This window comes from Xyrauchen texanus, chromosome 12, assembly GCF_025860055.1.
Source record: "Xyrauchen texanus isolate HMW12.3.18 chromosome 12, RBS_HiC_50CHRs, whole genome shotgun sequence".
Classification (NCBI taxonomy): Eukaryota; Metazoa; Chordata; class Actinopteri; order Cypriniformes; family Catostomidae; genus Xyrauchen; species Xyrauchen texanus.
This window is the reverse complement of record NC_068287.1, coordinates 22,391,262-22,404,870: the sequence shown is the minus strand read 5'-3', so window position 1 is coordinate 22,404,870 and position 13,609 is coordinate 22,391,262. Positions and strand designations below refer to the sequence as shown.

General features: G+C 38.6%; 1 protein-coding gene across 2 annotated transcripts in view; it reads left to right on the top strand.

Annotated features, from left to right (window-relative positions):
* Positions 1 to 13,196, top strand: part of LOC127653338 (unconventional myosin-X-like) — a 61,756-nt gene extending 48,560 nt beyond the window's left edge. For both annotated transcript variants that reach the window (XM_052139990.1, XM_052139991.1), the window contains 7 exons: positions 601 to 925; positions 3,210 to 3,417; positions 3,558 to 3,694; positions 7,468 to 7,588; positions 8,174 to 8,605; positions 9,157 to 9,348; positions 11,715 to 13,196. In XM_052139990.1, the coding sequence (XP_051995950.1) occupies positions 601 to 925; positions 3,210 to 3,417; positions 3,558 to 3,694; positions 7,468 to 7,588; positions 8,174 to 8,605; positions 9,157 to 9,348; positions 11,715 to 11,852 (1,553 nt within the window). In that variant the 3' untranslated portion in view covers positions 11,853 to 13,196. The remainder of the gene's footprint in view (positions 1 to 600; positions 926 to 3,209; positions 3,418 to 3,557; positions 3,695 to 7,467; positions 7,589 to 8,173; positions 8,606 to 9,156; positions 9,349 to 11,714) is intronic.
* Positions 13,197 to 13,609: the final 413 nt, after the last annotated feature.

Here is a 13,609-nt window from a genome sequence, read left to right as displayed (position 1 = left end):
GTGACCTTCATATAACAAAAATGAACACCCTGGGACAGTAATGTGCTCGCAGTTAAAGAAACAGTGCTTACTTAAACAATTAACCCTATAGGGTTAGTTCACCCAAAAATGAAAATTTTGTAATTATTTACTCACCCTCATGATGTTCCATGTTGTAACGCAGAATGTTAGCTGTAGTCACCATTCACTTTCAGTGCATCTTTTTTTCAACACAATAAAAGTGAATGGTGACTGAGGCTAACATTCGGCCTAACATCTCCTTTTATGTTCCACAGAAGAAATAAAGTCATACGAGTTTGGAACAAAATGAGGGTGAGTAAATGATGACAGAATTTTCATTTTTGGGTGAATTATCCCTTTAACATTATTCACCCAAGTAGGTCATGTTCATGAATCAATGTTCTTGTTGGTCCTGGAACAACATGTTAATTAAACTAATCCGATTTTAGGACTAGAGAAAAGGGGCTTCATCAACGTTCTAATCAACCAATCATTGCCCTCTAGTTTTAGGGTTAGAAATGTTGCTCCAGTCCAACAAAAGAAGTTGATCCTGGAATATGTCCTATTTTAAAACACCCACCCCACTCTCTCTGTCTGCAGATATGGCTGGTAAAGGTTATACATCCGTCCGTGAGGAGGCGGTGAGGCTGTTCAACTGTCTCCAGCAGTTAGAGTCAGCTCGCGAGCCCATTCCTCTAATCCAGGGAATCCTGCAGACCTGCCTCGATCTGCGACCGCTGAGAGACGAGCTCTATTGCCAGCTCATCAAACAGACCAGTGTCACCAACTCACGCTCACGCAGCCTGACACACCTGCAGACACAGCCAAATCTGCAACTCAGATACTGGCAGCTGCTCACCTGCATGAGCTGCACCTTCCTGCCCAGCTGCAGCATTCTCAAATACCTGCGCTTTCACCTGAAGAGGTCAGTTACTCATCATGGTCATAATAAGTGAGTTAAGTTCCGACAGTGTTTTCAAACTTGGTTCGATAATATACAGTGGCCTTAAAAGGTATTTGGACAGTTAAGGAACCAATTAAAATGCTGGTTATACTTCATGTTGGTTGTCAGACATAAGTGGAACTTATCCATAATTTATGTGATGAGCTACACTTGTGGTTACTCTGCTAGGACAGCTGTGTGAACTTGAGGGAAAATGATTTCATCCACTGAAAATCACCTTGAGACAAATTGGTTGAAATTTATTGCACAAATGGCTAGAAAAGTTAAGTTAATTCTGACAAAAGCATACATTTTTAAGTCTGTCTTAAGTGTCCAAAGGTGCCCAAATACATTTTGGGGCCACCGTATATATACACTGCAGTAGATATATACAGTCATGAACCCACTGACCGGATTCAAACATACACACATAAACCTTCCTCTTTACCTAGAATGTCTTGAGTATAAACACACACAGCAGTCTCCGGTCCTGTGGTTGAGTGTGTAGGAAATATCAGCTGCCTAAGGCTGACTGGATTAGAAAGTTTATTTCCTGTTCACTTGCTCTTTTCCTTGAGGGGTTTGGGAAAGGCACGACTGAACGATGCATTCTGCATCCCATGGCTAATTGAGCATCAAAGTACTGCCAGGCCTGGAGGAAAGACGGGAGAGGAGAGACAAATAAGAGAATAGCTAAATAAACGACCTTGCAGTGAGGAAATGGTGTGTTGACCACAGGGCTTTGATTACAGAGGCAGCTGGTGTAATAGAGAGGGAGCGTTCTGTGTTCTCCTAAGGCCCCCAGATGTGTCCCGCATGTGTTTACTTAACACATCTAGGGCCTAGGCCTTCCATGTGATTACCAAATGCCTGACATTTCATATCACAAATACACACACTAAACAGTCCTTACAACGTCCCCCTGATTGTTTTGGAGGGGAATTTTGCGGTTAGGACAAGAAATAGGATCTTAAAGGGTTCCGGTAAGGCCTGAAATCTCTTTGGCAGCATTCACACAGTAGCAGAATACAGTTGTCAGTCCTGTTTGGAGTGCTTGAAATGGTTCTGTTCATACACAGTTTGGTTATAAACACAAGTACAAAAGCCTGACTGGTTTTTCTGTCTTGTTTTCTTGTGATCACGACTTCATTTTCTCGTTATCTCGACATACCAAATGTTGTTTTCTCATGATCATGACTTAATTTTCTCTTACGTTCTCGTGATTTCGATTAACAGTTGTCGCGAGAACACCGACAGATTTACATAAAATCATGCATTAACAGAAAAATAAATTGTAATATCTACAGTCATCATTGTGTAGTTTGATAAAATACAATTTGTGAATTGTGTTTAAAAATAAAAAAAATTATGTTGTGTTTTTTTCAAGTAGATATAGGCTGCATTCCATCCAAAGGTTTGAAATCCAGTTTAAAGCTAACGCCGTTAGTTTTGTGGGGCGTGACCCAAATGCTGCGCTATACACTTTGAAATACGATTTGACAGCTAAACTAACCATTGGAATTGTTCACCAAATAAAATTGTGCCAATTGTAGGAAGACTTTCCGGTATAAAGTCGCTATCTTTGATATTTGACTGATATTTAGTAACTATTACTATGGTTACAGGTTTTAATCATGGCTATTGCAAGACCCTCCATACTATTAAAGCCCTATTCACAGTGTACAATTTTTTTCTGTACTTTACGATTGCTGCAAGTTAGACTGTACGATATGACCCCAGTAAAGATACCAAGACTGTGACATCAAATGTCTTCTATGTCAAACTGTACGATATACATCTTTTAGGAATTTATTCACGATTGACAGCATTGACTGGGCAAGAGTCATCAGTCTGCTTCACGTCTGTGAAGATGGGAACCACTGACAGACAATCTAGTATCAACATTTTTAGCAGAACACATTGATTGCATCACCAGATGCTGTGTTTCTATCGGTTCTTTATTAGTCAGGCATCGTAGAAGTAGTCACACTGCTGGATTTCGACCCAAAACTTCGGACAGTGTCAACATCTTTGGAGGCTAAAGACTATCGTAAGGGGAAATAACTGGCCATTGGTGAACATGTCACACTGATTTTTCCCTACTACGACAGAAATCCCTTAGGATTCCCGAAGCGTCTCAGACGGCAGAATTGTAGCAAAAATCGTACAGTGTGAACCAGGCTTAATACAATTCAAGAGGCACACCTGTTAGTAAATACTGCTGTCAGTCCAGAACACTGTGTGAACGTAGCCTTTTCTTCATTAGGGTTCAGAGTTTGTGTGTGGACCCAGAGGTGGAGAGCTACGCGTCATTCATTGCCCAAGCTTTGGAGAAGACACGCGGCCGTGAATGTGTTCCCTCGTGGGAAGAGGTCCAGGGGCTCATGGGGAGGCAGGAGATATTGTGTACTGTGCACTACCCTGGACCAAGCTGCTGCCAGATTCCAATCACCTCGCACACTACGGCTAATGAGGTACACACACACAGCCATTTCCTCCTATTGTGATTTCATCTTTTAAAATGTTCCAATTCAGTTTCAACAAAACTTTGTGTAGTCGCTCCAATAATTCTAACATCATCTCTCTCTCTCATTCTCTCACATTCTCTGACTAGGTTGTGAGGAAGATGGCAGAGCGCCTCGGACTGCAGGACAGCCGAAACACGTTTGCTCTCTTTGAGCAGAATTCATGCTGGGAGAAATTTGTTGGAGGCAGCACCATAATCGCTGATGTCATCACCAGATTTGAAAAGTAATTCCATCTTTTACTAAATTTCTTCACCTAGTTTCTGTATTATGTGGAATTGGTGATAAGTGAGTAAAGGGAATCAAGAGATTATTAATGTCCCACAGTAGCACATAAAGTTTATTTCACGTACTGTACAAAAAGTGTCAGAAAGTATTGTGGTAGTACAATTGTAATTTTTCGTAAAAACTGCTTTTTTACTATAAATCTCCACTTTCACGTTCACTTTCACATTCTTTTGCTTTTGACGATTCCTTTTCTTTGTGCATATCACCACCTACTGGACAGGTTGGAGAATTTATAGTAAAAAGGGACTGAAATATGAATTTGTTTCTCACCCACACATCACATTATTTCTGAAGACATGGATTTAACCACTGAAGTCATATTAATTACTTTTATGCTGCCTTTATGGGCTTTTTGGTCACCATTCACCATTGTATGGAACGCCAAAGCGGAAATAATCTTATAAAAATTATAATTTGTGTTCAGCAGAAGAAAGAAAGTCATTCACATCTGGGATGGGATGATGGTAAATAAATGAGAGAATTTTCATGTTTGGGTGAACTACTCCTTTAATAAATCTCCACAAGCACATTTAAACAAACTGACTCGAACACACACGCACACTCTGTGAGAATGGACATGGGTCAGACAGCTCTCTGTTTGTATTCACAGTTCCAGTAGACATTTCAAGGTTAGACTGATATCGTCAACATTAACTTATGTGAAAAGCAAACTGAATTAGAGATAAGCAAACCTGCCACAATTCAAGACATCCATTTTATACTTGGAAGTGTGTTTGCATTTGTCTGTCTGTGAATGTTTGCCAACTGTTCTCAGAAGTGGGTTTATGGACACATGAATAGTATTTTTCTCACACATACACTGGCAGCCAAAAGTTTGTAATAATGTTCAGATTTTGCTGTTTCAGAAGGAAATTGGTACTTTAATTCACAATTGGAATTCATCTGATCACAAAGTATAGTCAGGACATTACTGATGTAAAAAATAGCACCATCACTATTTGAAAAACTTTTTTTTTTTTTATCAAATCTAGACAGGCCTCATTTCCAGCAGCCATCACACCAACACCTTATCCTTGATCATGCTTAATTGCTAATTTGGAACTAGAAAATCACTTGCCATTATATCAAACACTGCTGAGAGCTATTTGGTTTGGTAAATGAAGCTTAACATTGTCTTTGTGTTTGTTTTTGAGTTGCCACAGTTTGTAATAGACTGGCATGTCGTAAGGGCAATATTAGGACTAAAAGCTTTTTCTAGAAACTCGCCAGTCAATCGTTGTTTTGAGGAATGATGGCTGTACAATGCTTGAAATTGCCAAAAAACTGAAAATTTTAGACAAAGGTTTACACTACAGTCTTCAAAGACAAAGGACAACTGGCTCTAACAAGAACAGAAAGAGATGTGGAAGGTCAGGTGTACAACTAAACAAGAGGAAAGTACATCAGAATCTCTAGTTTGAGAAATAGATGCCTCACATGTTCTCAGCTGACAGCTTCATTAAATTCTACCTGCTCAACACCAGTTTCATGTACAACAGTAAAGTGAAGACTCATTGGTGCAGGCCTTATGGGAAGAATTGCAAAGAAAAAAACACTTTTGAAACAGAAATAAAAAGAAAAGGTTAGATTGGGCAAAGAAACTCAGACATTGGACAACAGATAATTGGAAAACAGTGTTATGGATCTTAACCCCATTGAACTTTCATTCAGCTAGACTGTAAGGTGTGTGAGAAGTGCCTGACAAGACAGCCACATCTATGGCATGTGCTATGGGAAGTGTGGGGTGAAATGTCACCTGAGTATCTGGACAAACTGACAGCTGGAATGCCAAGGATCTGCAAAGCTGTCATTGCTGCATGTGGAGGATGTTTTGATGAGAACTCCTTGAAGTAATTTAATTAGTAATTTTTCATGTTATTAATGTTCTGACTATACATTGTGATCAGTTGAATGCCACTTTGATGAAAAAAAGTACCAATTTCCTTCCGAAACAACAGCAAAATCTGTAGATTATTCCAAACCTTTGGCCACCAGTGTATGTGTACAAACACACACACATACAAACAAACCTGCATGTGTAAAACTGCACATACTGTACAGCTCTGTGAATCAGGGTGAGTCATGCGGTTCTGTTGGCTGAGTTTAGTCGTGTGTTAAGGGATTATTGCTGGATTTTACTTGTAATCATCATACCTTGTCTGAAGTCTACTGTGCTATTTAAAGACTGAAAAAATTTGAAATGGGGCACCGATTGTTAAATAGAGAATGTAAATAAAAAAATTGCCCAGTTTGTAATATTTAGCAATAAATAACTTCTCTTTTGTCTGGATGTACCTAAATAAGCCTATAAAATAGTGCAGTTCTAAAATGTCATATTTTAAATAGTTTATTCAATAAATATGTATTATTTAAATGATATTTATTTTGAATATAAATCTGAAATTCGAATGCAAATAATATAATTAATGTATATTTATTAATGTATTATATAATGTAATTAATAATCAAATTAAATAATATATTCAGTAAAAATGTAAAGGAATATTCTGGTTCAATGTTTAGCTCAATTTACAGCTTTTGTGGCATGATATTGATCACCACAAAAATACATTTTGACTTGACCTCCTTTTCTTTAAAAAAAAACAAAAAAACAAAAAGCAAAAATATGGGTTCCAGTGAGGCTTTTACAATGGAAGTGAATGGGGTCAATCCATGAATCCACAAAGTATAACCACGAGACGTAAACAATATGTGTTAACGTGATTTTAGTGTGATAAAATCACTTACTAACCATTTCTGTGTAAAGTTATATATAATTTTACAACTTAGTTGCCATGGCAACGTAATGCTTAACCCTTAAACGACCATAAAAACAATGATTTAAACAACATTTCAACTCAAATAATGCACACGTTTTAACAGAAAGATTAATGCGAAAATTCAAGTTCAGTTAAAAATTTAAATCCTCAAAAGAAAATTGCCCCATTCACTTTCATAGTAAGTGCCTCACCGTAACTTCAATAATGCTTTTTTTTTTTTTTAAGAAAAGGAGAGACGAGTCTAAATGTATTTTTGCGGGAATCAACATTATCCCACAAATGCTGTTTATGGAGCTTAATTTGTATTAAACCCAGAATATTCCTTTAATCTAATGTAAATATGAAATAAAAATGGAAATCTTGAACTAAATATTTAGAAAGTATGCAAATATATGCATTTGAAAATGTCACTTTTAAAAAAATATTTAGCTAAACCTGGAAAAATTCAGTTTTTGTTGGGTTGTTTTTTTGTAACTTTACATTTTAACATTTCAGCCTCCCGCTGTAGGTGTATATTTCTGAACGTTTAATGTTGTGTACAGTTGTATCTATATTATTATTTAAGTTTATTTGCTGACACTTCACATGAATATCTGTTACAAACAATATTCTGTTAACAAAATGCTCTCTCTCTCTCTCTCTCTCTCTCTCTCTCTCTCTCTCTCTCTCTCCCTCTCCCTCTCTCTTTCTCTCTCTCTCTCTCTCTCTCTCTCCCTCTCCCTCTCAATTCAATTCAAATGAGCTTTATTGGCATGACTTGTACAGTATTGCCAAAGCATTGGCCATTACATAGGCAATGAACAAATAATCAGTACAATTAATCAGTGAACAAATGCATGAATACATTATATATAAAAAAACAACTAAAAAAAAAACTTTTGAACCAACATTCAGACCTTAGTTTCTCTCTCTGTCTCTCTCTCTGTTCCAGCCTGTCAGCTAAAGACCCAGACTCTGAGTCTCAGTGGAGACTCTGCTTTAAGCTCTACTGTCTGCTGGACACGGATAACATCAGCACAGACAGCATTGAGTACCTCTTTCTCTATGAACAGGTACAAATACAATACAATACAACTAGATTAATCCCCAAGGGGCAGTTTGAGACAGGCAAGAATGAACTGATGACTAAAGACCCCAAATACTAAAGACTAAAAGTTGAAAAGCCAAAGGAAAGCAAGTGGAATGAGAATGTAAATAAATTGGAAATCTTGAATATTTGGTTACATCCTTGAAATAGACAGAAAACAGTGAGATTGTAGTATCATTCAATAATATAATTCAACAATGTATCTGATATATAATCAGATTGTGATAATGGATATCCTTCTCAGAACATTTAGTATAAAAGTTATTCATTTCTGCTGGATAATAAAAGCAGGGTTAGACGAACATGACACCCATTTAAAACATTAAATATATGCGTGAAACAGTACAGAGTGACTCAAGGTCAAAGAAATAGTGGGATTTTCCAATTCTTCCCTGTATTTGTGTTTCATGTAGACTGGTTTCACACTGGTGTTGACAGAAGTATGTGTAACTTCTTTATCAGTTGAATGAAAAGCACACATACAAACAAAGTAAACTTTCCCTCACTCTTTACTTCACTTACTCCCTTTCTCTGTTTCTCTCTTTCTCAGTGTCATGAGATGGTGGTGCGAGGGCAGTTGCCAGCCTGTGAGGATGACCTGCTTTCCCTAGCGGCATTGAGACTGCAGTGCCTGCTGGGGGATTTCAGCGCCCTCTCTCCATACCCACCCGTGGAGCAGCTCTTCCCAGCTGAAGTGGTGGAGGCCCGGGCCCTGCTGTCCCCTGTGGATCCCACTGGCTGCCCTTCCTTCCCTGGGGGTCTGCTGGCCGGGACGCTGTGGGGGCACAAGCGTCGACAGGAACAGGATCAAAGGCTACGGGCCAGACAGAGGGAGGAGGGCACTATGGTTATGTCAGCAATTTTAGAGCGCTGGAAAGCCCTGTTGGGATACAGTCACAGCGACAGCATGGCCTCCTATCTCACAATCGCTCGCCAGTGGTCTGGGTTCGGCTGCACGCTTTATGAAGTGGACTTCTACATAGTGAGTGGAACATGAAAGATCAGTGTTATAGGGATAGGTCACCCAAAAATGAAGATTCATTCATCCTTCATCCAAACCCATGTGACTTTCTGTTTCCGAAAAAAAGGCAGACTGTTAGCCTTCAGTAGTCACCATTAACTTTCATTACATGTTTTCCATGCAATGAAAGTGAACGGTGACTGAGGCTAATATTCTGCCTAACATCTGTTTTTTTGTTCTATGGAAGAAACACACATGGGTTTAGAAGGACATGAGGGTGACATTTTCTTTCTTCATTTTTGGGTGCTCTATTGCTTTACATTAATAAGAGTTTCTAAAGCATAATGAATTCATAATGCAGTAACTTCTAAAATGTAGCTAATTCTTCACTATTCTCATTATATGCGATTATAAGGTGCTTAGGTTTTTACAACAACAACAGTTTTCAAATGTTGAAAGCATTAATAGATGTTTAAATTAATAATTTTTGTTACTTATTTACAGCTCATTAATTTAATCAGAACAAGGTGATTTTAGCACAGCTGTGTTTGACTTGTTCATCCTCCTCTTAGAGTTCGACAGGAAGCTTCTCTCAGAAGTTGTGGCTGGGCGTGGCCGCTTCCTGTGTGTCTCTTTATCGTCAGGGAGAGGCTGAAGCTCTGGAGTCTCTTCCCATTGGTCAGATCGTGTCCTATGGTGTCTCTGACAGCAACACATTCAGGATAACCGCAGGAGATCGGGACCTGCTCTTTGAAACCACCAAGGTAAGAGGGAACCATCTCAGCAAAACAAGGGAAAAGCAACCTTTTCTACTTTCTCCATTATGTCAATTAAGAGGGATGTTTCTTTGTACTCTCAATAAGAGGTCCAAGTATGATGTCATCAATATCACTATATTACTGTTTTTCACAACAGCTAACCACTTAGTACCCTAAGTATTAAGCTTAGGTATGTACCTCATCCCGCACGTGGGCGATAAAGCTGGGGGGGTGTATTACCACAGACTCGTATTATCCCCATAGACTCATATTAAAGGAGAGACCTCGACATATCTACGAACCAAAGTATCAAATAGACAAGGGTTGTTTTTTTTTAATTTGGCCAGTGACGTCAAGGGGGGTTGTATCTCAACGAACATCAAACGTCCCTGCAATACTGGTCTGACAATTTAAGTCAGACCAGCTGTGACATTCAATGTGCACACATGTGGAAACACTGAGAGAACCAGTCTTACTCCTCCTGCTGTTTGTGTGTTCAATCTGATGAATCTATTTTTCATGCAAAACCACTTCACTTCACCTCTGCCAGCTCACACGCTATTTATGATGCGTTCACCCTAAGCTGTTCTGAGCCATAATCGGCATTTACAAGAATAGGTCACACAAAACTTTTTATTCTCTCATCATTTACTCATCCTCATGCCGGATATGTATATAACTTTCTTCTGCAGAACACAGACAAAGATTTTTAGGTCCATACAATGCAAGTAAATGGTGGCCAGAACTTTTAAGCTCCAAAAAGCACATAAAGGCCTTGTTCAGACTGCCACTAAAAATTCAGATTGTATCCAGATGAGTTTTTGATAGTCTGGACAGCAAAAAACCAGATAAAATCAGATTTTTCTGAATCAAACCACATCAGGAGGTGTTTTCAAATGCGATTGAAATCAGATTTTTTCAGATCCGTCTCAATCCGGATGCTCTGGCTGCTCTAATCGGATTACAAATGGAAAAATTCAGCGATGGAGGAGACTGGTAAATAATGACTGTCTTGTTTGGAAGGCTGCATCCTCCGGAGGTTGCGCATTTGTTTTTCTTTTCATTATTTGTATCTATTGTCAATGCATTTTATGTATATGCACTTACATTTATACAATTGTTAACCTTTTTTCATTCCCAGTAAAAAATTTAAATACAAAAAATTATGAAACAAGACAGCCTCGATGACGTATGTGACCAACAAATGCAACCTCCAGAGGACACAGCTTTCCAAACGAGACACAGCCATTATTTACCAGTCTCCTCCGTCTCCTGCCACTTGCAATTAATAGTGCGGACAGTCTGCCTGAAAAGATCTGATTTGAGAAAAAATCTGATTTGCCTGCAGTCTGAAAATAGCCAAAGGCAGCATAAAAGTAATCCATATGACTCAAGTTGTTTAATCCATGTCTTCTTAAGCGATCTAATCAATTTTATGTGAGAACAGACCAAAATGTAACTAATTTTTCACTGTACATCTTGCCATTGTAGTCTTTAGGCCCAATCATAATTTCAAGCTTGATTACTCGTCCTAGTGCTTGCACATGCGCAGAGTGCTATATGGCACTATAGGAAGTGTCATCGAGCTTCAGTCATGAAGTGGACTGCTGATGTCAAGATGTTACATTTTGGTCTGTTCTCACCCAAAACTGATCTCGCTTTAGAAGACATGAATTAAACCACTGGAGTTGTTTTTTTTTTTCAGCTTCAAAGTTTTGGTTGCTATTCACTTGAATTGTAAGGACCTACAGAGCTGAAATATTCTTCTAAGAATCTTAATTTGTGTTCTGCAGGAGAAAGAAAGTCATACCCATCTGGGATGGCATGAGGGTGAATAAATGATGAGAGAATGTTTATTTTGGGGTGAACTATCGCTTTAAGTGAAAGTCTATATGACAAAATAAAAGCATCTTAAATGCAGGTGTATCTGTCACCTGCTGGTCTGAGATTTCCTACAGTATAGTCTCAGCTTCAGACGGCACACTCACAGTCTGTTTACTGACGTCTGATGTATATTGCACATAAAACTGAAACGTGTTTATGCAGCCTTCAAGTGGAGGCGAAATTACGAGTTCCAAGCACAAAGTCGTATTTACCAGTGGATAAACTTGAGATTCTAGATGATTTATTTCAATGTTTATATATATATATATATATATATATATATATATATATATATGACAGAACTCAAAGTGAACTAATGTAAAGATAATGACTCGCCCTTTCGGTTTGTTATCTGCAAATGAATTAATTTGTTAGAAATTGTGCATTAATACATCATATAGGTCTTTAAAAAGTGAAGCAGGTGTTTTACCAAGTTACTAAAGTAATCTCTCTCTCTCTCTCTCTCTCTCTCTCTCTCTCTCTCTCAGCTGACTGAGATTATGCAGTTGATGAATGCTTATTTCAGTGCCGCCAGTCGCCAGCTAGGCAAGGATGACTGCATCTCCATAGAAACCAACCCTAAGCTCCACCCCTCCCTACTTGAACTACCTTCTCACCCGGTGTAAAGAGAGAGTCTCACACACATATGAACACACTGTGACTGACACACATGCATATGCAGTCTTGGCTGATTGCTCCCCTGTGCTCTGCAAAGCAGACAAACTAAGATGTGACTGTAATGTGGAAAGGATTGGATGGTGCCAGGGGAAACCACAACAAGAGAGCGAGTTCAGGAGAGAGAACTCAGCCTTGCTGCACCGCCTACCAAATCCAGAGAGGACACAGGGCCCCAGCTAAAGAAAATAGCACGATTCAAGAGACTAAGAGGAATTCTTGTCGTCTTAATGCACTGCAGGAAAAGGATGCCAACATGTTGCCATTTCACACATACCAACACACACTTGAGCTGCTCTTTACGTTTCTTGAGATACTTCTGCCATTAATCAAACTTCATATGACCTTGAAACAAAAGCAGGGTCAAGTCACTTTTCATTACACAGACTTTCAGAACTGTCCTTTACAGAAGCGATGTTTGTGTGTGTGAGAGTAAGAGAGTAGAACAGCAACGAAAGGATCTTTAGCTTGTCTTTATGATGTGAGTGTATTTGTGAAAATACTTTGAGCCCGACCTGGTGCTGCTTGACTGAGCTGTTAGCTTACAATAACTCAACCCTGGGCGTCCTGTAGCCACAACAGCCTCAGATCCTTAGATCCGGCTTAAACAAACTGATTTAGACACCCTGTTGCAGTCTGGTACCTGTGAAGGTTAATGACATTGTCAAATACATGACCATTTTGGTTCTCTCAAAGCATCCCAGATCTCATTTGATGTATTAAAACACTGAAGATGCGAGACAAATAATCAACGCTATTGATATGCAACATTATCGTCCAATGTTCTATAGATATGACATTTCCATAAGAGCCTAACCTGTAGCCTTTGTTGTGCTTTCACGCTTATGTCACCTTTATGACTAATGGTTCAAGCACAGTGTCTTTCATCTGCTGAGAGAGCATATTGTCTTTCTATAATGTGTGTTTAGTTTCTCCTAGTTTTATTTATGGCTGTCTGTTGTATACATTGTGTGGAAGTTTGTTTTTTTATTGTTCTTTTTACATTTGTTTTATATATCTTTCATAAAGACCTGTATTTGTATTTTAGTGCTTGCGTTGGACATAATTACGAAGTGCTGATGATTTCATAGTTAAAATATGATGTCATATTGTTTCTATACTTTTTATTGTTATTTGTTGCATTTATCTTCACCCTGTGGCGAATGGCAACATATATCTAGTTAATAATTAGTTCATTACTGTATGTAGATCCAAAAGGATTATTATTTGATGTCATAGTAAACCAAATTCACCCTAATCAAAGTCACGTTTAAACCTGGACCAAATATCTAGTTTGGGGGTCTTCTTTTCCCTCGGATCCCCCCCCCCTTCCTCTCCCTAATGACTGACAAGCTAACACTAATGCAATAAAACCTGCCCAATGATCCTGAGCATGAGCCCATTTTCAGTATGGGGCTTCAGATTGCTTTCAGAGGAACCAATAGTGCCTGTCAAACACAGTCTGTGCAATCTTTAACTTGTACACCATAATCAGGCTCATTATTTTCTATACACATAGTTTTTTGGTGTACTCTTTTTGCTCCATACAACTCTGACAAAAGGTTGCCAACTACTTGAAGTGCAAATGTGGAGGGCAATCACAACTTTTATGCTGTTTAATTTGGATTTCTTTTTTGTTCTTTACATCAATGTTTAAAATTTAAGCAGTGTCTTTTGCCTCACTGGTAAACTGAACCATGTTCTTATT